The sequence below is a fragment of the Octopus sinensis genome, linkage group LG6 (genome assembly GCF_006345805.1).
Source record: "Octopus sinensis linkage group LG6, ASM634580v1, whole genome shotgun sequence".
In the NCBI taxonomy this organism is placed as follows: Eukaryota; Metazoa; Mollusca; class Cephalopoda; order Octopoda; family Octopodidae; genus Octopus; species Octopus sinensis.
Genome location: NC_043002.1, coordinates 86,036,516 through 86,063,686, shown reverse-complemented (window position 1 = coordinate 86,063,686; position 27,171 = coordinate 86,036,516). Strand labels below are relative to the sequence as shown.

At 35.3% G+C, this 27,171-nt stretch overlaps 1 protein-coding gene across 4 annotated transcripts in view; it reads left to right on the top strand.

Annotated features, from left to right (window-relative positions):
* Positions 1–27,171, top strand: part of LOC115212841 (espin) — a 251,507-nt gene that overhangs the window by 177,281 nt on the left and 47,055 nt on the right. For all 4 annotated transcript variants that reach the window (XM_029781613.2, XM_029781611.2, XM_029781612.2 and 1 more), the window contains 2 exons: positions 6,773–6,907; positions 25,546–25,654. In XM_029781613.2, the coding sequence (XP_029637473.1) occupies positions 6,773–6,907; positions 25,546–25,654 (244 nt within the window). The remainder of the gene's footprint in view (positions 1–6,772; positions 6,908–25,545; positions 25,655–27,171) is intronic.

Below are 27,171 nucleotides of genomic sequence, written 5' to 3'. Positions count from 1 at the left end.
GTTTGTGTGTCTGTGTTTATCCTCCCAACATCGCTTGACAACCGATGCTGGTGTGTTTACGTCCCTGTAACTTAGCGGTTCGGCAAAAGAGACCAATAGAATAAGTACTAGGCTTACAAAGAATAAGTCCTGACTAAAGGCGGTGCTCCAGCATGGCCACAGTCAAATGACTGAAACAAGTAAAAGAGTATAACACTAGACTGATGAGTGTCTTGTGAAGAAATTTGGCTGATGGAGGCTTAATTAAGACCATCACATAAATGTGTGTATGTACATGCAAATTTATGTAAATGTTGATATCTCATTAACCTCCGTTTGAGCAAAATGATGGTGAAGTTTACATTTGCTTGTTGACATTTATGGCCACTTGCTCTGTGCTTGTGAGGATATGTAGAATGAATAAACCCCTTCCTGGAAAAATAGATGAGTGCTGGTTGACAGAAAAAGTGTTCTGCTATAAAATCCTACCTCAAAATCGATTCTCATTTTAGTTGTGCTTTCATGGAAAAGTGGGCATTCAATGAACAAACACGCCTGTGTGTAAGTTCATATCTGCATGTCTCTATATGTCTTCATGTTGATACCACTTGACCAGCATTGACAATGTTTATGCCATGCATAATCAACAAGTTTAGCAGTGCAGCAATACTTTACTTGAAAACAAGCAAGTGTTGGTATCAAGAAGGTCTTCTGGGTGTGGAATACTGCTTCAGCAAGTCTCATCCAACACATGCCAGCATGGAAAAAGCAAATGTGAAAACAACAGTGTCAATGAATTAATTAATATTAATCTTCTTTCACCATCATTAACTTCAGTGATTTATTATTTTTATTTATTATCATCCTAAACTTTTCAAACTTACTCATGTATATTATTGCACATCTATTTATTGATTTTCCCATCCTGCTTCAACAACTTCAGCAAACTCCATTCTTTGCTGTGTAGGTCCGATATGACCAGAATTCTCTTCCATACTTCCCAAAATGATTAAAATCACATTAGCCATTAAGGTAATGGTGAATTTTCCTCAGTGAATAACTATTTTTAATTAGATTGTTGATGGTCACTACATTTAGTGTGAGAAAACTGTCTCATTCTACTTTACCTGATAATATTCCACACATTAAATATGCTTTTACCTACTTAGCTATTATATATCATACAAATGTAGTCTAGATGACAATTCTCTTTTCAATCTTCTATAATATATATAAAATTATCTCTTTTAAATTAAATTCTCTAGAAATATCTGAAAGGTAGATGTTTTGACTATGCGTTAACAGTCTCAACTTGGAAAACATTACCTGACCTATCTTTCTTCTTGCCTTTCTTTAGACTTTCATGTTTAAATGCATATTTGTAAACATAACTTTTAATTCTCAAATGAAAAAAATTTCATTTCATTTATAACTACTTTTAACTTTGAACATTCAAATTATAATGAAATGCAACATAACTTTGCAATCCTCATGACTTAATGCTTTATGCAGTCAATTTTTATCAACACTCATAAATCATCATTAACACATGTACATGTGTCTGTCTATATGTATGCGTGTGAATATACATAGACATGTATCACTTGTATTGACCAGACCATTGAATTTTGTTACACATCACTGATGTGGAGGCACATGGCCTAGTGGTTAGAGCAGTGGACATGCGGTCAAGGGATCGTGGGTTCGAATCTCAGACCGGACGATGTGTGTGTTTATGAGCGAAAACACCTAAGCTCCACACAGCTCTGGCAGAAGGTAATGGCAAAACTTCTGCTGATTCTTTCGTCACAACTTTCTCTCACTCTTTCCTCCTGCACCTTGCAGCTCACCTGCAACGGACTGGCGTCCCGTCCAGGTGGGGAACCTATACGCCAAGAAACCGGGAAACCGGCCCTTATGAGCCAGGCATGGCCCCAGAAGGAACAAACAACAAAAAAAAACAACACATCACTGATCAAAATGTGCTTACATTTCTTTCTTGATTATGCTCTTCTTTTTTCATCTTGGTACAAATTAGTCAACTAAATTCCTTCCCATCACGTGGAAGCCTTCCAAGTGGCCTTTTCCAATCTCTTGGATACCATTCAGCAACTGCATGATTTCACTTGTCTATGAACCTTGTAGCGTGTCTGGACTAGTGAGACTTGGGCTTTCAGTATTCTGAAGTTATGACATTCACTTTGCCCCATTCTCAAATTACTTCATTTGGGATATGCTCTCTCACAATGATGCTCCCAATATGGAATAGATCTTTCCATAACTCTTTGCATCAAAGACAATCATTGTTCTTTATATATATATATATATTTATAAATAAGGATAATACAAAGGTAATAATTTTTTACAACTATAAATAAGGGTATCTGTTGTATTATCCAGTAATATCTTTTTGCTAGTTTATTTTGTCTCTCTGTCTTATCTCATGGTGCGAAATGAACATTTTAGGTGGTTTTTAGAGTTAGGGTTTGACTGCTATTTCGGCATGGTGGTGTCTCTCAGATACCCTTATTTATAGTTTTATATATATATATACACTCTTTTACTCTTTTATTTGTTTCAGTCATTTGACTGTGGCCATGCTGGAGCAGCGTGTTTAGTTGACCAAATCGACCCCAGGACTTATTCTTTGTAAGCCTAGTACTTCTTCTATCGGTTTCTTTTGCCAAACCACTAAGTTACGGGGGACGTAAACAGACCAGCATTGGTCGTCAAGCAATGTTGGGGGGACAAACACAGACACACATACATATATATATATATAATATATATATATATACACGACAGGCTTCTTTCAGTTTCTGTCTACCAAATCCACTCACAAGGCTTTGGTCAACCCGAGGCTAGAGTGTATATATATATATATATATATATATATATAATATATATATATATATCATCATCATCATCATCATCATCATCATCATCATGACATGGGTTACATAGTTTCACTGGAACTGATAAGCTGGAGAGCAGTACCAGGTTCCAGTCTGATTTGGAATGGTTTCCACAGCTGAATGGCCTTCCTAATGTCTTCTACTATATCCTTGGGCCAATCAAAACTTTGTAAGCAGATTTGGTAGATAGAAACTGAAAGAAGCCCATAATATAAATATATACACAAATATAGGGTGGTGAGCTGGCAGAAACGTTAGCACGTTGGACGAAATGCGTAGCCGTATTTCGTCTGCCGTTACGTTCTGGGTTCAAATTTCACCGAGGTCGACTTTGCCTTTCATCCTTTCAGGGTCGATAAATTAAGTACCAGTTACGCACTTGGGTCGATGTAATCGACTTAATCCATTTGTCTGTCCTTGTTTGTCCCCTCTGTGTTTAGCCCCTTGTGGGTAGTAAAGAAATATATAAATATATACACACACATATATGTATGTATCTTTGTGTGTGTATTGTTGCATTTGTGTTTGTACCCCATTACTGCTTGACAAATGATGTTGGTTCGTTTACATCCCTGTAACTTAGAAGTTCCACAAAGAGACCAGTAGAATAAGCACCAGGTTTAAATTATATTAGTACTGAGTTCAATTTGTCTGACTAAACCTTTGAAGGCAATTCCCCCAACATGGCTGCAGTCCAATGACAGGAACAAGTAAAAGATGAAAGTGTGTGTGTGCACATGTGTGTGTGTGTGTGTGTGTGAGGCCTCAGGGAGAAGACAAAAGAAAGAATAAGAGGGAAGTATCTGGAAATTAGTATAAGTTGAAGACTAAAAAGCTGAAAATGTAACAGAATGTTTATAATAAATTCATGAACAGCTGCAGTGGGTTACAGCTGAAGTAGATAGTAGTGAGTAGGTGAGTGTTTCTGGTGAATAGTGAAGTATTGATCTATTCTGCTATAAGGAAATGATTATGGAAAGTTAAAGAGTTAAAAATGTCAAAGAGTACATTAAAACATCATATGTGTATATATATATATATAGTGAGATCAGGAATGTCTATTAGTGAGAATGTATGAACATACCAGCTAAAGTATTAGCATAGTAGTAATCAGGAGGTGGTATGAAGTTCATGTTTCAGGAGGTACTTGTCAAAGTGGACACAGTTTATAAATATTTCTGATTTAACATGTAGATAGTTTGCAGTTTTATAAGATTTTTGACTATGAGGCTCTTCTTACAGATAACTATACATATGGGCACATTCATGGCTGTGGGGTTAAGAAATTTGTTTCACAATTATTGTGCTTCAGTTTTAGTGCTACTGTATGACACCTTGGCAAGTGTCTTGTATTATAGCCCTGAATTTGGTAAATGGAACCTGCAAGTAACTTCGTATTTATATTGACCCATTCCATAAATAATGCATTTTTTTTATAGTTCTTTTATTTTTCAAAATTAAGATAAACAAAGTTCTTTTTAATCTAAAATATACTCTCCTTCATTTTCTACAATGCTCTTCCCTCTACCTGGTAGACTTACAAGGCCCCTCTTCCAAAATTCATTCGTCCATGATGAAAAATACTCCTCCAGTACTGTTCTGACCTCATCTACAGAATTCATATTTTTTTCATCCAAATGATTTTGAAAACTGCGAAATAAATGATATTCAGATGGGGCAATATCTGGCGAATATGGTGGGTGGGGCATCGTTTCCCATTCAAACTGCTCCAGCCTTTGGAATGTCATCCTCACTGTATATGGCTGAGCATTATCCTGATGGAAGAGCACATTTTGTCTCAAAACCAAAGATAGTCATTTTTCTTCTAGCGCCAACTTAAGCCACTTAAGCTGCTCACAGTAGACCACCTTTGTTATCATTTGGTCTGGGTTTAAAAGTTCAAAGTGGACTAAGCCTTTCATATCTCACCAAACAGATAACAACACTTTACATGGGTGAAGACCTTCTTTAGCCTGGGGTACCAGTGTTTCTCCTTTCCCTACCTACTGTCTTTAGCACTTGACATTTTTATAAAGAACCCATTTCTCATTACCAGTCACTATTCAGTCTAAAAAAGGTACATTCATGAGACGTGACAGCAAAGAAGAGCACACATTCACTCTCTGCATTCTATTAGATTCAGAAAGTTTGTGACGAATCCAATGACCCAATTTGCTGACTTTTCCTATGGCACATATGTGTCAATGAATGGTTGAATGACCAAATCCAAGCTCTCTGCCAGTTCCTCAACAGTTATGATGGGATTTTGTTCTACCATGGTTTCCAAGGCATCCTTGTCAAGCTCTACAGATCTTCCAGGATGAAGCTTGACTTCTAGGCTGTAGTTTCCGGCTTGGAATTTCTGGACTACCATTGACACAGGCTTACGCTTATTGTCTGATCCTCATTTACTGCATTAATATTCCTCACACTTTCGATTGCATTGTTGCCTTTATTGAACTCATAAAGCAAAATATTCCAAATATGCTTCTTTGTCACTTCCATTATAGCTTTGAAAAAATAATTGTTAAAATCGAACTGCACCCTTCGAAACTTGCACTAAGGATAAGCACAAGATAAAATTACTACCTGCTTTTATAGTAAGTTGATGCAGGTAGTTTATCCTGTCCCCTCTCCAACTCTTAGTTCATGCAATTGAAAAAACAGCATTATTTATGGAATTACCAAATATGTTTGTGTACATATTTGCATTGTGTATGTTTTTATCTGTGTTTGCCCCTCATCACTTGACAGTCAGTTTTAGTTTATTTGCATTCCCTATAACTTAGCAATTCAGCAAAAGAGATTGATAGAATAAGCACCAGATTTTAAAATAAGTACTGGAGTTGGTTTGATTTGATTGATTTAACCCTTCAAAGCAGTTTCCTCGTAATATCACAGTCCAATGACTAAGATAGTAAAAAGATAATAACCTGCAACAGTTTGTCATTTCTGTGTGGTGTGCATCTCTTGAGGATGTTACATGTTCTTTCATATCTTCATTTCCTTGTTTTTTTCTTTTCTCTTCATATTTTATGTTTTATTTATGTTCTCCAACCGTTATATTTTTAAGTTTTGCAAACCACCTGAGTTTCTAACTACCTGAGGGAAATAGCTAATCTCAACAACAGTAATATGTAATGGGTTACACCCCTTACAAAGTATTTTTAATCCACAATGAACTACCTGAAACATTCTATTCTTACAACATATACGTTGTTGATATTTGAGTAATTGGGTATTTGACATTGGTTAGCATTGGGTAGGTATGAAACTAGATGTTGTAATAATAGGATATATCATTATATATATGCATGCATGTGTGTATCACTCAACTATAGTAGTAAGTACTCTTGTTTATTTTTGCAAGGAAATTGTTACTTCTTATACTACTACTCCTATGGTGATCATATAGTAAACCACATAATATGATGAACACTATGTAGATATTGTAGAAAAAAAATTTAAACAAAGATACTTTAGTTATACTTCCTCCTATATAGAAAATAGGAATACAGTGAAAGTATCAAAGAACATGCTACTGATTTCAGTATCAAATGGAAGATCCTCAAAGGGATGCAGGTCATACAGAAATATGACAACTCATTGCAAATTATGTATAGCTGAGAAAGAGTTTATTATTCAAAAGCCTAATAAATATTCAAGCTATCTAAATCATTGATTAGAGATATTTACTATATGCTACCACTCTGACAAGTATTTCATTCTTCTTTTGATAAAATATATTTAAAAAATTTTCTTAATAAATTTTATTTCATTCTTCTTTTGATAAAATATATTTAAAAAAAAATTTTTTAAATAAATTTATCTTCTTTTGCTGAATATTTCATCTTTTCAACTATTTAATCTAATTTCAGTGTGTTTTAATCCTGCTGAGGCATAATTGCAATCCAAATATCAAAGACAGCACTGGCCAAACAGCTGCTGATGTGGCTGACCGCTGCTGCCAACCAAGTTGTTCCAAAGCCATCAAAGAGTATCCATATAAACCAGTATGTAGTTTGTTTTTTATTTACTTCTCTCATTTGTAACCCAAGATTAACCATGATTATACATGTTATTTCAATACACTTGAATCATAATTGTTTTGAATTTAATTTGAAGTTACATGAACTCCACTGGCTTGAATCACTATAACTGTAAAATAAGTACAATTTCTATTGCTGTAAGAGTTAAGTGGTTACTTTTGGAAGAGAATCCATTCTTAAACGCAGAAAATGCTTGTGTAAATATCCATATTGTTTTAAAATTTGCGAATTCAAAATTTAAATCCCCCTCTTCCTCATTGTCTTTCTCTTCCTCCCTCTTTCTCTCTCTCTTTCTCCCTATTTCTCTCCCCTCTCTCTCTCTCTTTCACACGCATCAATATGTACAAATGTCTAAATATCGATTCATTTGTCTGAAATAACCTATTACATTCAAAAGGCTGACTATTAGAACAGCTGATAAGGTATTTGAGCAAAGTCCTTCAGATGTAAATCTGTAGGAAACCAGGAATTTCTATGTGTTTTTATTATTCCCCCTTCCAACCTCTTACCAAATTCACTATTTATGTTTTTGATATCAACAGATGCAAATGTGTTCCATGATTCAGAAGACATGGATGGCTGAATTAATAGCATTATGTACAACCAGTCTATAGGCCAGTGGTTCCCATCTTGCCACCGGCTCTTTATTATCCATGTGAAAAAGATGGCCAATAGTTTTCTCATAAAATTTATAGCCATATTGTGTTTAACTGAGTAATATTGGTAGAGGCATCAGAACTAGACAAAAGAGGAGGAATGACAGAGAATAATGCTGAAAAATACATGAGATTTCAACATCATCTACGTTCAGAGATTTCTTCTCATTGTTCAATATCAATGTTGTTTTCCATGATTTCATACTAAAAGACAGAAACTTTCTTAAAATGAGTGATGTTTTATAAGTTTTATAAGCTGGAGATGTACTACAGTGTCAGCTTTTCACTTCCAGTGAACTAAAGTAATAAGGGGTGGGAGCGTGTAAGGGTGTGGTAGAAGTAGTGGGATAAGTAGTGTGTGCATATATATATATATATATATATATAAAATTAAATACACAATCAAAAGTGCTATTATTATGCTATTATGATACTTGAATGGGCATATTTATTTCCAATTGCTCCAGTCCACTCAGCTGGGAAAAGTGAATAGTGCCTGTATTTCAAAGGGTCAGCCTTGAAACATTCTGTGTCATGCTGAATTTCCCTGTGAACTACATTAAGGGTATATGTTTCTGTGGAGTGCTTAGCCATTTGCATGTTAATTTCATGAGCAGGCTGTTCTCTTGATCTGATCAACTGGAACCCTCATCATCATAACTGATGGAGTGCCAGTTTTATTCACACGCAATTATTTTTAAATCCATTTCTCCATGCCATCAAGACAACAGCCTGTTCATGAAATTAACATGCAAATGGCTAAGCACTCCACAGAAACATATACCCTTAATGTAGTTCACAGGAAAATTCAGCATGACACAGAATGTGACAAAGCTGACCCTTTGAAATACAGGCACTGTTCATAGCATGCACTTTTAGAGTTTGGATTTATAACTAGATACTCTTTCTATTACTACTCTTTCATCTGTAAGATAAAATTAGAACTTGTTGTCAGTCAAACTTACTGAGATGCATTGGATTATGTACCTTTTGTATCAGTCACTCATCATCATGGGCCCGGGAACAGGGGGTGCAGGTGGTGCAAGCGCACCCTCTAGAATTTTTGCAGAGTGCAGAACGAAAATTTGCAGCCCTACTAATTTTTCTCAGGTTTAGAAAATGGTAAATAAAAAGTGATGTGTAAAAAGTAGCTTGAAGTTAGGTTCCATCTCAAAGAACCAAACACAAAAATAACAAAAAAAAAAAAATAAGACCTTGTTTGTAAGTATTTTTGGACCGGGGTTTGCACCCCCTAAGGAAATTTCCTTCCCAAGCCAGTGCTCATCATAATCCTTTGTCGCCTTACTTGTGATGTCCAACATGCTGAAATCTATGTACATAATTTTTTTGCTCTGCTTCATCTGTTTTGGGTACTTTATTGCTAATGTGTGAGTCTTTTCCACTCTACACTTGTCATCCATATACATAATGTGTCCTAATCAGCCAGCAGACAATGCCTATAGTACTCAGATCCTGTCTCATCACTCTTGTGACCTGCTATTCAAGTTAGTCACCATATTAATAGATTTCAAAATGTCTACGTCATGTTTGATCAATCTGATCAATTGTTGTCATTTATTTGTTCAACATTAACAGCTTTTTAATCAAATAAGTCAAACATTTGAACTAAGACTATTGATCAGAAACATTATTTCTAATCAATAACCTTTGGTCAAATAATATTTGACCTAGTTAATTATGCAGATGATAAAGTTGAGGAGACACCTTTAACCTAATAATAATATATTATATATGCTTTATGAAGTCTGTAATTTCTTGGTATAATAGAAAATTATTTTATATTTTAATATATATACATATATATATATATATAATTATATATATTATATATATAATTATATATTATATATAATTATATATATATTTATATATATATTTATATATAAATATATACATATATATATATATATATATATAATATTAATTAGAGACAAAACCACTATTATGCAAATCAAACAAAGAAAGACTTAATCCAATACATAAAAAATTTTATATAAATTAAATATAATTAAGATATCCACTACGATCGTTTCTTGTCACTTCTCTGGACATTCATCAGGTGGTTCAATCTGATCAATTGTTGTCATTTATTTGTTCAACATTAACAGCTTTTTAATCAAATAAGTCAAACATTTGAACTAAGACTATTGATCAGAAACATTATTTCTAATCAATAACCTTTGGTCAAATAATATTTGACCTAGATGATAAAGTTGAGGAGACTCCCTAATATTTATTATTATATATATATATATATATATATTGAATTTCTAAATGTCTCAAAGAGACATGAGCGGTGGTGGAGCAATAGAGTGGTTGTATAAAGTCAACATAATGTGACAGTCCCGTAGAGGGAATTACACCACCGCTATATAGCCCTAGGAAGCATTGACACTTCCTGTCGGCTTTGACACATTTCCTGTGTCCTTATATTTGCAAAGGGGAGGCAAGCACCCCCACCAGCTAGGACTAGCAACCTGAAGACATGCATGTTTCTGGGTCTTGTCCGTCATCAATCCAGGGTAGCGAGTCCCCGCTAGTGGTGATACTTGCCAAACCTTCGCAAATTTATCTATTTACACTGAAATCTATTCACTGGTCACCATAATTAGAAATATTGAATTTCTAAATGTCTCAAAGAGACACGAGCGGTGGTGGAGTGATAGAGTGGTTGTATAAAGTCAACATAACGTGACAGTCTCGTAGAGGGAATTACACCACCGCTATATAGCCCTAGGAAACATCGATGCTTCCTCGCTCCACCACTGGACAATGACTATAAAGCTAAGTAAGAGACAGATATTGTGAGGTGGACCAGCTCAAAAGAATCACCACATTAATCATATCAGACTAAGGATGGGTAGGAAATAAAAACAAGCCCTGTCAAAGTATAGAGGCAAGCATTGTATAATATAGCAGTTGCATAAGATATGAGGGAGGAGGAAGGTGAGTTGGGAGAATAACAGTGAACTGCTAACTTGAGGGAAGAGAAGGGGAAATAAATAGGAGTGTGCAATGGACAAGATTTCCTTCAGGGCACAACATATGTAAGCGTAACATAAAGGAATATAGAGTTTGAGAGATGAGATGAGATGATGGTCATTGGAATGACATAATCAGTAGACAAGTGTTATGGAGGAAGTGGAAGAATGGCCAAAGGGTGAAAGTTGAGTACAAAGACTTGACTTGTTCAATCAGAGCATAACAATTTATGGTAATATGAAAAAGTTTTGTAAAAGCAGTGACAGTTAGGGTGATAGAGAATCTTCATTTAGTGTTTAAGAATTAGCTAATATGTGTATGGTATTGACATTTAAAATTAGTCATTGAGCCAATGTAAATTCTGAAGGAATATAAGTGTGCTGTGGTAACTATACACTTATACACAATATCACAGCATAGACAGTAGCTCTCCAAGGGACAATTAGTAGATATTCTGATGTTGCATGTCTTCCTATCTCACATACACAGGATGCTCTGTTTGTCTTGTCAAGATCATTATATGTACCCATATTATCAATCCTATTATTAATAATATCTTTATCGCTAATATCATTGTTAGTATTATAATTATTATTAGAATCATTACGTTAACAATAAATATTATTATTATGATTATAATCATTATAATGATTATAACTACTGCTATGTGAGCCACTGCTCATATTATTATTATTCTTATCATAACCATTAACACTGTTTATGATACTGTCCTAATTTTGAATGTGCAGGAGTTTCTTTATTAGCTAGGGTTGGTTGACTATGTTTGTTATTGCAAGATTGATATATAATATTACTATAGGAGTTATTAATAGTATAGTTAAGATTACATTTATTATAGTTATTATTCTTATGGATACCTATATCATTATTGTTGCCATTAATGCTATTATCATTATTGCTCCAATCAGTGTTACCAATACTAGGATCAGTATTGTTTTATTTTTAGCTCTATCATGGTTGTTATTCCATGATTTTTGGAGACATTTGTCCATATTGTCTCTACAGTTGTTATCGTTACTGAGGGTTGTCATTTTTATGCTTTTCTTACAAGTGATATTATCTCTGTCATTATTGCTTTTATGGGAACAGTTATGAAAATAATCATTACTATTATTATAATCACAACAGTTGTTATTGGTATTATTAGGGTTCTTTTCTACAAGCCCTTACTTTCATCATTCAATGTTATGAGTATAGGGCTGAGCTTAAGTGTAGTGGAAAAGGAGAGTTTGATAGTGGGCTTGTTGGGATGGGAAATTTAACTTAAAGATTTTAAAGAGTTTATGTTGGGCTGTAACTCATTAAAGAGAATGATGTGTGAACCACAGGACTTCATGCTTCCAATTTTTCTTATTATTTCCACTGTATTTTAAGTGGGAAGTGTTTACCAGGGCTGACCATATCAAGTGCCTTCCATTTGTAGCCCAAGTTACATAATTAATAGAGACATAATTGTTATCAGAAGTAGTGAGCCCTTTACTTTGAATTTCACTAGTGGCATAGTTTGATTTAGGTGTGGTAATATTGTTGGGTGAAGGTTATCATTTTAAACTTGTTTTTTCAGCCTAGTGTAGTAAATATTAGTCATATTTTTCTGTGTAGTGATTGTATGCATATTTTCACCCCAGGAACCTCAAATGGAGAATCCCTGAAATGTTTTCCAAATTTTCTGTTTCTCTAATCGATTGTATTTCAAGGATACAAATCAGTCTGCTCTTTTGTTTTTTTGTAGAACCCAAGCTTTTCCAGTTTTCTATGCATCTCTGTTGTTATGTAGCCCACTGCACCTATGATAATAGGAACAAATGAAAATCTATAGCCTGGTTATGAGAGATGTGTACGCATGTGTATGTGTGCATGTATACCTCTGTGTGTGTGTGTGTGCATGTATGCATGTGTGTGTGTGTGTGTTTGTGTGTATAAAAAGTATTTCGTATCTTATTGAAACTGTAACACTATATGTATTATATTTGTATAGTTAGTTTTGTGACTGTCTGCCATTTCTATGTCAGCATGGAAACAGGATGCCAAGCGACTCGAGATATTCAGAAAGAGATCAATGGATCCAAAATACAATATTGCTTTATATTCAGCTGGATTAATGATTTATTTATCAAGATTAAAATATTGATAGAAATGTACCTTGTACCTAATACTCCTTTCTATAGATATTACGAAGGACAGTGAACTATGTGCATGTTTCTGTTTACAAACACACAGTTTAGCTAAAACAATATTCTGTAAAACTTAAAAAAATTATCTATAATGTAACATGTAGCAGCTTTTTAAATTTATGCATTTAGTGGTGGTGGTTGTTGTTGTTGTTGTTGTTGGGAACCTATGATTTAACGCATTCCTGCTATGACTATCTCATCTTTTGGGATGCATGTAAACTTCAAAAGCCAGTATGTTCTCTCCTTTTCAAAGATAAGATGTTAGTTGAAGAAAATCTGGCTGCTATTTATAGCATGTCAAGAAAACATGTAAAGGTTCCTGCTTGCAGTTCATATGTTTTTGGTTGCGTTCATTATAAAGTGGCTGTCAGAGCAAGGAAAGAAATCGATAAAGTCTAGTATGTCAGCCATAGGTTTATTGTGTTCCGTGTTGAAACCAAACTTTATTCCTCTGCAATATTTTGGAGAGGTGATTATTGCTCTTCCTCCTCCAAGATAAAAATAAATCAAATAAATGCATAAGTAAAATTCAATCAATATTTCATATCACTTTAATACAATATTGGAGAAAAGGAGAAAATGTTTCATTGTATTTTTCTAAGATTTAAAACATTTTTTTCATGCTATTTCTGGAAAGCTGGCTTTTGTTAAAATATATGTTTTTACAGCTAGATACCCTTCCTGTTTTACTTACCTCTTCAATCTTACTTACGCAGACTAATGTTTGTCTCAAGACAACAGGCTTATTAGATCTGAGCTTGACTTGGTTTTCTAGATATTTAAGTGACTGAGAATATAAAAGTCCCTCTCTCAGCCTTGATTGGCACACCAGTTCATCATGTTTAACTCTCATCTACCACTATTTGTATTTATTTTTACGTGAGTAGACTGGAAACATAAAATGCCTTGCTAAAAAAAATAAAAAATGTAGCACTTGATCTAGGAATTGATCTCATGAGTTAATGATTGTGAGTCCAAATTTATTACCATTAGGCCATGCACCTTCACACAGAAACTAAAGCAATCATAATTTTGCACCTTTAGCAACACGTTGGTTGTTCAGTATTAATCTTATAATTTTTAGATATTATAATTGGTGTTTTTACTTAAATGTGTGTTTACATTTGTGTGTGTTCATGTGTGTGTTTTCTTTATGTATGAAAGAAATTTACAATCAATTACATCATCACATCAAGAAATAATTGAAGAATGAATATAATAGATTTTTGTGTTGTTAAATGATTAATATGACTCTTCCATGATATAACTGCTTCATTGAATAGAATACTCCACATTATTTGTTCCAACTCTCTACTCTCTAAATTCATATCACACTGAGGTCATCCTTTGCCTTTTAACTCTTTCAGGGATCAATAATTCAGGTACAAATTCAGGACAGTAGATTGGCAGAATGATATAAAAAGTCAGATCTGGCAATTTCTGGTATTTGTTTGAATTCTTTGCATTCTGAGTTCAAATTTCCCTCTGGTAGTAATCTTGAATGGTAAACTTAATTTCTCACCTTGTTTACCATCACTACCTGGCACCTTGGATGTCTTTAACAGAGTCCCAGTGTGTTGTAAATTCTCAATGAATTGTCTTGTAAATATTCAAGCCAGGCTTTGAGAATGTCTTACCCCATTCCTTCTTCCCACCAGTCTCAGAGACCTTCAGAGGGGTTGTGGACCCTGCTTTTCCTCTTGACAAAAAGATTTGAAAAATGAAATTAGTTGCCAAACAAGTAAAACTCCATATATCATCATCATCATCATCATCTTCATCAACATTATTTAATGTCCATGTTCCATGCTGGCATGTGTTGGACAGTTTCACAGGATCCAATAGGCCTGAAGACTGCATCATACTCCATTACCTGCTTTGGCGTGGTTTCTGTGGTGTCCTTTCTAATGTTAACTTCTTTGCAGCATGTACTGAGTGCTTTTTCTGGTGCTATCAACACGAGTGAGGTCATCATGCAGGCTGCAAGACTACAAATTCATGATGAAGTAGCGGGGACAACTTCATGTTAGTAGATTAAGGGCAAAAGATGGGAAATAGTATGAGAGAAGGGGCCAGAGCTGAGCAGGTTTCTTGCTGTAAGGAACTACTTGACTATTCTCATTAAAAAGAAAATATTACAGGAAAAGGAACTGTCCATTATTCACAATTACTTACTTACTTGTACTTGTACTTGTGGCAACATTCACCCTGGACGGGTTGAGTCAGCTTCTTCTACCACCCTCAAGGCATCTCGAACATTCACCATTGAGAATTCATGGAAGAAGTTTTATGGGAATATGTGGATTTCACAAGCAGTCCCCAACAATCCTGCATGTAGAGACATCCTGTTTGCCACAGATTGTCCACAGACGCAGGGACAGAACGACCAAGGAGCCACCGGTTGCCAAAACAGACACTCCGAGGATTTTCACCAGAGCCCCGTCTGCCGGGTTGTGGCCCTAATACCACTCGGTGTCAGACCAATCTGCTTTGGGTGGCCCTACCAGGAACCGAAGTTCCTGACGGCACTACCCGTTGCCAGCATCCCCACCACGGTGAGGAGGGGATGGACTTTGGGGACACATTATTCACAATTGAAAGATATCAAAAAATAAAAATTTAAAAAATAATTCACAATTGAACTGTTGCAGTTTTTCACATAACTGTCATGCTCTTGGGTGCCATTAGAGGAATCTATTCTGTTATAATCATTTAGATCAGAGTTCCAGTTTGAGTATATCTTGATATCTTCAGGTTCTACTTCTTACATCTGTAACTCATGGGTTCTTCCTATTTGCAAGATCTCCAAGACTGGTTTGGAGAAAATGCTCCTGACTTACAGTCTGTTTGTAGTATGACACATTGCATCAAGATTTAAACATACCATCAAGCCTTTTCCCTAAACAATATTGTCAGTCCACAAAAAAAAAAAGGTCTTGAACACTGCCTTTCTTTTACTAAAACCTTTTTTTAATCCCTCATCTTTATTAGCAGCAGCTTCTATATCAACAGCAGTGTTTCATCATTTATGTTCTATGGGTTGGCATTATGATATGCCATTAGTAATTTTGGATAGTTATCATCTGTGAGCCTATGAAGTTTGCTTTGTAACTATATAGTTTCAGGTTCAGTCCTACTGTGAAGCACCTAGGGTACTATACCCCGCCAGTCCAACGAATGCCATGTGGGTGAATTTGGTGTGTGTGTGTGTGTGCACATGCATGCATGCACCAACATCTATGCATGTATGTATGTCTAAAGGTAGACATCCCACAGCTTCTCTTGTTACCATCTAAGCAAAGCAGTGATATGATTTTGACATTCTGTATTGACATTACAGCTAGTTTTTCTGCATCTTTGACTGCTGATAAAATTTTTTTTAAAACCCTTTATTGCAAAACAGTTAAGGGTTGACAACAGGGAAAACATCTAGCTGTAAAATGTTGCCTTAAAATAAATCCTTTTCCAACCCATGCTAGTATGGTAAAACAGATATTAAACAAATGAACAAGTGAATGAACTGATTTGAAAATCCAAAATCCTAAGATCTGAACTCATCACTACTTTTCACAGACTTCCCCTTCTGTCTTTACTTCTTATCAGTATTAGCCAACACTCATCATTTATTTATATCACATACCAAACAAATATAGTTGTCTTTCTTGCTCTTTTGGTTATTTGTGCATTTCTGTTATCCACATCTCCATTCAATGTTTATGTTTCACTAAAATGTACGTCAATCATATTTATTACACATAATACATGCTGTCTATTACTGTTCTTTTTTTTTTAAGCATAAAGAGGTTCTCTTTATGTTATGCTTTGACAACAGTACAACTTATATTAGAAAGCAATCATTAACTTACGGATTGCTCAATACATTTAAATGAAGTACCACCTGGCAGCAGCACTTGGACACCAAGCATTACAAATGCTGTTTGAGTTTCCTTCATGAAAAGCAATGGGCATGATGCTACAATGAACTGCAATGCTGCACAATAATGAGATGTAAAAATAGTATGCAGAGGATGTGTGAAGGCTGGAAATAAATGGTGCAAGCATAATCTGCTTGATATGTAATGTTAGTTAGTGAGTATGAATGATAAAGCACAAATAAAGTGAGGAAAAAACGGGGTAGAAAAGGAACCATATGTAATGAACAAGAGAGATGACTATGTTGGTACAGGCATACAATACATCTAAATGATGACAGATAAGTATAGAAATGCCAGGAGATCCAGAGACTCATGTAGAAGGAACCAGTGGATGAGAAAGATCAAGGAAGACATGGGTAGAAATAGTGAAGACTAATCTCAGGAAGCTGAACCTCACAAAGAAGATGACAATGGAATACAACAAGTGATAGGATGCTGTGTTAGTGGAGGCACATGGCCTAGTGGTTAGAGCAGCGGACTCACGGTCGAGGGATTGTGGGTTCAAATCTCAGACCGGGCGATGTGTGTGTTTATTAGCGAAACACCTAAGCTCCACGCAGCTCCAGCAGAAGGTAATGGCGAAACTTCTGCTGATTCTTTCACCACAACTTTCTCTCACACTTTCCTCCTGCATCTTGCAGCTCACCTGCGACGGACCGGTGTTCCGCTCAGGTGGGGAACCTATGCACCAAGAAACCGGAAAACCGGCCCTTATGAGCCAGGCATGGCTCGAGAAGGAACAACAACATGCTGTGTTGGATGTGGGGGAGTACTCATCTGGCTCTTGCAAACATGGAAAAACATGTAAAATGATGATGATGCAGATTAATTGGGCTGACAACACCATCTACATTATGTAACAGGTGTTTGACATTATTCAATATACAGGCTATTGACATTAAGGTACTAGCTACAGCTGAGATATAGTCTTTGATGTTTCAGGACTACCTCTCTGATTAAGAGAGAAATATTTTCTGTTATATTTCCTGTTTGTTTTCTTTCTCTCAGACAAAAGAATGGCTTCCTCTTTTATCCATGACATACAAACTTATTCAAACTCAACAATTTCACCGGGTAATTGACAACTGACCACCACCAGTTTCTTTGAACTCTGTTTCTTTTTTTTTCTTCCTTTTTTTTCCACCTGTATAATGTTTATATATCAATCCTTACTGAAGCTGTTTTCTTTTCTTTTTTGGAAAACTCTATTTTAAGAAATACATATATATATATATATATATATATATATATATATACATACATACATACATATATATATATACATACATACATACATACATATATATATATATATATATATATATATTTATGTATGTGTGTATACATCTACATATATATTGATTTTTACAATCATATATATTCATTCACTATTCATCTGTGTGCATATTGATTTTTATTAACATATATTCATTTACTATTCATGTATGTGTTAATCTTTCTCTCTCTATCTCTCTCTCTTCTGTCTTTTGTGATTGTGTGTGTATCAATATATATTTAGATAGATAGATAGATAGATAGATATGAACACAAATATAAAGATGTGTGTATGTGTGCGTGTTATATCATAATCTGTTTTTGTGACTGGTTATATTGAATTGTAATGTTGTTGTGGTTTTTCATTTTTTGCTTTTCTTCATGCTTTAGTAGCAAAGAAATAATAAAGCAACTTTGAAGGGAAATACAACTCAGAAACCAAATGATATATTACTATACACAGACACAGAAATAAAAGAATTAGACCATGGTGTAACTTAAGGATCAATGAACTAGATTAAAAATATATTAATCTGAGGAGGTGATTCACCTTTACTGGTGATGTTGACATTATTGATATCTGATGCAGAAATGAATAAAATGGTTAGGAAAGAATATTATAGATGCTTCAGGTTAATATTTAAAAATAAACTCTATGTTAAATAAATGCTAGCAGATCTCAAGACCATAGCTGTTCCAGTTATCAGGTATTGTTACAGTGATGGAGGAAGCTCTTTCAGTTGGAGTTGTCTATGTAGTTTTCACCTTACTATGTGCAGGCATGGACAAAGTCTTTTTTATCGAATTCTGGTGGTTGCTTATGTATGCAAGTCTCCTCTCTCATGTGGAAAATTGGTGGAATCATCTGTGCATTGTACAGAATTATGGTCTTTGTTCCAACTTTCTGCATTCTAAGTTCAAATGTCACTGAGTTCAATTTTGTTTAGGCCTCATGGAGGCAAAGTGGCTGAGTTCCTTTCGAGTGTTGGGCCTGAAGGAGGCAATGGCCAAGACCTTTGATATTATGTCATGCTTGAGAAGAAAACCCATCAAGCCAAGCAAAATCGCAGTCATGGCAGATACCGCTGTCATACAAATGGTACCCGTGCCAATGGCATGTAAAAACGCCCATTACACTCTCGGAATGGTTGACATTAGGAAGGACATCCAGCCATAGAAAACCATGCTAAATCAGATTGGATCCTGGCACAGCCTTCCAGCATGCCAGCCCAGTCAAACTGTCCAACCCATGCCAGCATGGACAACAGACGTTAAATGATGATGATCCTTTTGGAGTTGATAAAAATAAGGTGCAGACGTGGTGTGGCTGTGTGATATGAAGGTTGCTTCTCAACCACATGGTTCCACATTCAGTCACACTGTGTGACACCTTGGACAAATGTCTTCCACTATATCCTCAGGCCAACCAAAGTCTTGTGAGTGGATTTGGTAGACGGAAACTGAAAGAAACCCAGTGTATACATATCTATCTATCTATATATATATATGTGTGTGTGTGTGTGTATATATTTATGTGTATGTGTCTCTGTGTCTGTATTTGTCCCCCAATCACTGCTTGACAACCAGTGTTGGTGTGTTTACATCCCCATAACATAGCAGTTTGGCAAAAGAGGCCTTTAGAATAAGTACCAGGTTTAAAAACTAAGATTTGTTCAACAAAAAATCCTTCAAGGTGGTGCTCCAGCATGGACACCGTCATATGACTGAAACACAGGTAAAAAGTTAGGTCAGTATTTAGTAGTTATATAGGGTAGATCAAGTAGCCAAGACAGTAGGTCACTTGACTGAATTCATCACATAATTTAATATCAACTTTCTGTATTCAACTTCTGTCAAACTCTATGATGAATGTGCCTCAAATCCCATTAATTATACGATTTGTGTGGCATTGTTCCTAGGGATTTCTGTTCCTCACAGGATTATGTGGTCTTTAAGGTTTACACTGTTATCCATCCTTAAAATCTAAACAGCTCCAAAGAGATTTATTCGAGATAAGTCTTACCAGACGTTAAGGGCTTGTGTAAGCCATGGCACTGGTTCTTCCTCCAAAGCCAGTAAGTTAAAAAAAATTGTGTTGGTATGGCTGTATGGTTGGAAGTTCACTTGGCAACTGAATGGCTTTGGGTTCAGTCCTAATGCACAGCATCTTGGATGAGTCTCTTCTACTATACCTCCAGGCTAATACATGTGTGTCTGTATGTAATAGTTGTGTTTGTCCCAAATTGATTGACAGCTGGTGTTAGTTTGTTTACATTCTTGTAACTGAGTGGCTTAGCACAAAGAGACCAATATAAGCATTAGGCTTAAAATAAGCACTAAGGTCAGATTAATCAACTAAACCCTTCAAGGCAGAGCCTCGGCATAGCTACAGTTGAGTAAATGAAGCATTTAAAAGAATCAAAGAAACAGAATTGCAAAACTAGTTATAAACAGAAATGTCTGGAATATTGTATTTAAAAAGTTGGGGGGTTTTTTAAAACTAAATTTGACACTTTAAGCTGAATGTTAAAAGTGTAGAGGATTTTAGCAAATGAGCTATAACATCATTTTGAAATATTTATATAGGAAAAAATACAAAAAAACCATGAAAACCTTTTAATTTTGGTTTCACTAAAATAACAAATTCACCAATATAGTTGAACAAGAAAGAACAAAATATTTGTGCACATGTTTAAAATATTTAAACTGTCAGTTAAAATCAAATATAATGAGATTATATAAAAAAAAAACCTTACTGTCATAACAAGTCTGTTTGTTGATAGCATGCTGCTTATATTTGCCATTAGTTATTAAATTCATGATAATTGATAAAATCATTAAATATTTCAAAATAAAATTGGGTTTTTTACTGTTTATAATGAAAATATGTGTAAAGATGCAGGTATAGCTGTGTGGTTAAGAAGTTTGCTTAGAAACCATCTAGTTTTGAATTTGATTCTACTGCACAGCACATCATCTTTGACTAGTGTCTTTACTTGTAGCCTTGGGTTGATCAATACTTTCTAATTGGAACTTGAGAAATGGAAACTATGTAGAGGTTCTTTATATGTAAATCTCTTGACTCTTTTACTTGCTTCAGTTATTTGACTGCGGCCATGCTGGAGCACCGCCTTTAGTCGAGCAAATCAACCCCAGGACTTATTCTTTGTAATCCTAGTACTTATTCTATTGGTCTCTTTTGCCGAACCGCTGAGTGATGGGGACGTAAACACACCAGCATCGGTTGTCAAGCGATGTTGGGGAGACAAACACAGACACACAAACATATACACACATACATATATATATACATATATATGACAGGCTTCTTTCAGTTTCCGTCTACCAAATCCAGTCACAAGGCATTGGTCGGCCCGAGGCTATAGCAGAAGACACTTGCCCAAGATGCCACGCAGTGGGACTGAACCCGGAACCATGTGGTTGGTAAGCAAGCTACTTACCACACAGCCACTCCTATGTTGCATTCCTTTAAGTCCCATAACTAACTCAGTACCATCTTGTTTGTTTTTGTCTTTGTCCTTTGTCCATCCACTGATGATCTTCTCTTGAATCACATTTATTTCATGTTTGTATGTTCACTTTCTGTATTGCATATTTGTTTATTTTTTTGTTTGTTCACTTTCTTTTATGTTTAATCCCGTTTGTTGGCTTACCATTTCACAGCAGTTTCTTGCTGCTGGTGACACCAGAGGGGATCTATATTATTTTTGAAGGTGCAAGATTGCGTTTGATCCACTGGCCAATAACTGATTAGGATTTGGCAGCTTTCTGCGTCTGTTTTCCTTTGGTTTGTGCATTTATCATATGCTTTTGAGATTGAACTAAATAATGAGATATTGAACTAAATATCTAAATTTCTATAGGATTTCTTTCCAAATAAATTTTTAGTCTAATTATGCTCAATCCCTTCATTCCTTATTGAACATAGGACTTCAATGACTTTTCTCCACTGTTCTCAATTCTGGGCTGTCTTTTCTGCTCCTCTCCAGTTGGACCCTTGCTTTTTCATCACTGCCTCAGTATCGTGCCTTCCCTGAGAAAAATCTTTTTCAATTATCATCTATGCTTCTGTAATTTTGCTTTTTCACTAGATAGTTGTGTTGACCCTAGGCATACCTACTTTTACAGTTAGGAAGAGGTAAACCATATTAGTTCATATTGGCCTCTATCCTTTAACTTGACCTGCATAGGAGGCCCTAACAGGAGCTTGCACTTCATTAGCATAACTCTCAGGGTCATTGGAGTGTATGAGTTACCTCGCTGCAACAAGGACTGGACTTTGAAGTGAAATTATACTCATTGCATGTTGTTGTTTAGCTTTGAAAATTTTGAAGGTTTATGCATACTCACTTAAAACTGTCAAAATCTGTCTAAATTTCCAGGGCAACAGGGCTGTCAGACATTATTCAAACCTGAGGAAATGCAGACTCTCTATACATTGTTTCCTTGAGCAAAATACTTTATTTCACACTGTTCCAGTCCACTGAGCTGAAAATGAGTACCTGCAACAGCAGGAAATTAACCATATAACGGACTGGTATCTCATTCAATAGGGTGTATTGTACTCTTGGTCACTTATATAACTTGGAAACCAGAATAAGGTGTAACCTTATGATTTCAAAGGCTCATGACTGACCCATGACTACTTACACAGCCTGGATTGTCTTCCCATCGCTCTCTCACTCCTGCTCTCTCCCTCTAACACACACAACTTGATGCACTGACATTCATTCACAAATATTTCATAGCTGGCAGAACCATTAGCTCACTGGGCAAAATGTTTACTGGTATTTCATCCATCTTTACATTCTAAGTTCAAATCCCACCAAGGCTGACTTAGCCTTTCATCCATTTTGGGATTGATGAAATAGGTACCAGTCGAGACTGGTGTTGCTGTAATCAACTTATCCCCATCCCAAAATTGATGGCCTTGGGCCAAAATTTCAAACCAATAGTTTACAGCTGATCTACAATTGGCCTGGAAATTCTCTTTATCATCTCTACTACTTGTACAGTTGTAATTATTTCCTTCGGTTTTCTGCAAATGATTCCCACTTCAGCTCATTTGTTGTAACTACTTTGTCACCTTATTGTCACTTAGATCCACAACTCATTACATTATTTCCCAATTCTATTTACATAACTCAGTTTTTCTCAATGTACTTGACTGACAACAGGGTCACTGCTTATTATATTTTAAAGGATTAGTTTTGGGAACGCCATCATGGAGTAAGAGCATTTAAATTTGCTAGCATGATGGCAAAATGAATGTAAATTATGTATGGAAAATACATGATATAATAAGATCAAATCATTTAACTCTGCCCTTCTATTACAAAGCAAAAATTTGGACTGGTATTTGAAGAAGATATAGATAATCTCACTATTTCTAAATCTCACAATGTGAGATATTGAGCAACAGTGCTGTGTAGTAAAGATTGTTTGCCAACATGACATGGCAGTCTTGTTTTAGGATGAATGTTTCTGTAATTTAGCCCCAGGAGACATCGTCTCCAGCTGGCTATACAACACGATCTGTGTCCTTATATTTTCAAACAAGGGAATCTAGCATGACTGCCATGTCATGTTGGCAAACAATCTTTACTACACAGCACTGTTGCTCAATATCTCATGTTGTGAGATTTAGAAATAGTGAGATTATCTATATCTTCTTCAAATACCAGTCCAAATTTTTCCCCAGAGTGGGGATGCTAGATTCCCTTGTTTGAAAATATAAGGACACAGATCGTGTTGTATAGCCAGCTGGAGATAATGTCTCCTGGGGCTAAATTACAGAAACATTCATCTTAAACCAGGACTGCAATGTCATGTTGGCAAACAATCTTTACTACAATAGATAATCTTTTTTACTCTAGGCACAATGCCTGAAATTTCGGGGGAGGGGGCCAGTCGCTTAGATCAACTCCAGTATGCAACTGGTACTTAATTTATCGACTCCAAAAGGATGAAAGGTAAAGTCGACCTTGGTAGAATTTTAACTCAGAACATAAAGACAGACGAAATACTGCTAAGCATTTCGCCCGGCATGCTAAAGTTTCTGCCAGCTCACCACCCTAAGATATAGGTAATCAAATAAATGAATTTTTTTATATTGTTCAGTTGAAAAGATAGCTAATCAATTGACGATTCTTATCTCTTAATTTAAGGTTACTTCCTTCTTTTATTGTCATGATAACCAATATAATTTTAATCTTCATTGTTATAGATTGACTTACATATTTCATTTGACTACATTTATTATTATTTCATTAGTTAATGACAAAAAAGTGGTCTTCATTATGTAATGGGTGCGGTCTTGTTGTATGTATTAGTTTAATTACTTTGGAAATATATGTTGTTTTCTCATTAAATCCATATTGTATTAGTCCATATGAGTTCATCTTTTGGATTATTATGTTGTTAGTACTGAATTAAGATGAGCAGATATTTCGATCAGGACTATTTAAATCACAAATCTATTGCAAATCTATATATATATAAAGCTGAAGTTGTCTGTGTGTGGCAGGTTTGGTAGCCTTCAACTAACACTATCTTCTTCGAGACCCTGTGGTGCAAGTTGACCAAAATTGAGAGTATGATAGAAGAAGGCTTGCTCTTCATTCTGTAGAAGATGAAATTCAAATCGGACCATGTTAAGACCAAAAATTATTTACATCATAAAGGTGCTTCTTTTTTATGAAAATCCCTATTTTTTACGATTTTTTTGCTGCTGTATCGCCATTTTTCGGTGTATTTCAACAAGAAAAATATTCACTTAAAGAGAATAACAAGCTACATAATGCAAAATTTTTACTTTTCAAAAATTCCAATTCTAAAGGGTTGAAACAAACCCAAGCAACACCGGGCGATACTGCTAGTTATACATATATTTGTCAATATTGACGTTTACATCATATTAGAAAATTCACTTAACTCATTAAAATCAGTTTGTTAGTACAATAACATTCTTTAATATATATAAAAATTGATCCAAATGATCAGACTCATTTTCCCCTGTATACTGTATCATCCATACCCCTATACAATCTTTAATTAATTTAGATTTCAGAGTTGTTTCCCTTGCCTTTTTTGTCAAGGATTATAATTAACACCTATGATATTTCTTTTCATTGCCAGCATAATTTTAGTTGGTTAAAAAATGTATGGGCTTACTACATAAAGTGTATTAAACCTCCCCCATTTAACTAAATGATTGAAGTAATGACTAAAACTCTTTTCTCTTTCATGATGAAAATTGATTATAGAATTTTCTACTTGCTTCCAAGAGTTAATACTTCACACTAATATTGATTGCATATTGTTTATTTTGTTTTTTTCTTTAATTTCATCTTAAGTTATGCTACTGATAATTAGCTAACATATAACATTAATGATATTAATGATGAGAAACTTCTGTCTTTTTGCCTGTTTCATTCCATTTACTAATGTGACCTTTAAAGTCATAAAACTATTTACTCCAGTTGAGAAGAAAATTTATTTTTGATTTTAATCTTTAGGTACATTCTGAAAACAGCAACAACAACAATAACGTGCACTCAACAACTAATATAAATAGAAGTCTGCATCATCGCCAAAATTCTCCATTTAAACGACATTCCTACCCTGGTAAGTATATGTATTTATTCAGTGGCTTATCTGTTTTGTTTTTGTTTTTTTAGCTACACAAGTTAGATATGTGTTGACACCAATATAGAAACTAAGTGTTTATTGTTGATAATTTCTGTAATGAAGCTAGAATGGCAGAATTGGTTGGGCAACAAACAATATGCGGCATGGTCATTAGTTAAATCCTTTTATGTTTTGAGTTCAAATCCTGCTGTTAGGCATGATCAGATGATGAATATTCTCTTGTGGAATTTCTTGCCAAGTTTCATGCAGTAATCTCAAAAGATCTAGCTTTGAAGATGCTTTCTTGTTCTTTTTATGAAGTGTCTTGTCCATTATGTCCCAGAAGAGTTCAATAGGGTCCATATCTGGTGACTGGTTTGGCCATGGAAGCTTTTTAATGCCATTCTCACCCAACAAATCTTGGGTCTTTTACCTGTGTGACAAGGAGCCCCATCTTCCATAAATAAAGAGTCTTCTTTAATCATTTCACCACAGGAAAAGGTTGGAAGGAGTCCTTTCTCCAATATGGATATGTATTTATCTGAGTTTATGTTCCTCTCACACTCCATCAGCTCTGATCAACTATTGCTTCAAATTGCTCCTCAGACCATGTTTCATTATTGGCTGCAATCTTTGCACATCAAATTCTTAATCACAGAGTCTCCAGACCTACACTCGACTACTGTCAAGAAATACAGCAAATCTGGACTCAACAGAGAATATGACAGTGTCCCAAAATGCTAGTGGCTTCTCCACCATCTTACAGGCTCAATTTTTTCTCCATTTGGTCAAAGAAATGGCTTCCTTCTTGCTGCTCTGCCATAGTAACTAAGTTTGTGGAGATACCTAACAGCTGTTCTGGGACTGACATCAACTTGTTCTGCTATGTCAGAGGCCTTGCAACAAAGATTATCCTCCACACTTCTCTTAACAAAGAGAAGGGTCCTGTCAGAGGGCCCTAGTTGATCTGCATGAAGCGATGTGGACTCCTTCCCCTCTCTGGTGAATTGCACAATCACTCTATTAACTGTAGCAAATGGGATCCCAAGGTTTTCTGCAATTTTACATTGATTATGTCCACCTGCAGAAAACCCACAATGTAGCCTGTTTGAAATTCAAATAGGTCCAAGGTTTCTTTTGTACATGGCATGATTAAAGTCACATATAGAAGCTGAAGCATAAAAATGTCAATTAATACAAACTGTAAACCTAAGTTAGAATAAGCATAAAACAACGTTTTATGGTGTGTCTATTTACTTCTGTCATGCCTGTTGTATAACTATCTTTTATCTTCACCAAATCTCTTCAACATCCTTCTCCCTGACATAAATGACAATATGTTCCATTCCCAAGAAGGACAACCTCTCTGATCCACCCTAGCTACTGATTTACTGCTCTGTTTTCCAATATCTTGAAGGCGCATGGCTCAGTGGTTAGAGTGTCGAGCTTACGATCGTGAGGTTGTGAGCTCAAATCCCGGACTGGGCTGCATGTTGTGTTCTTGAGCAAGACAC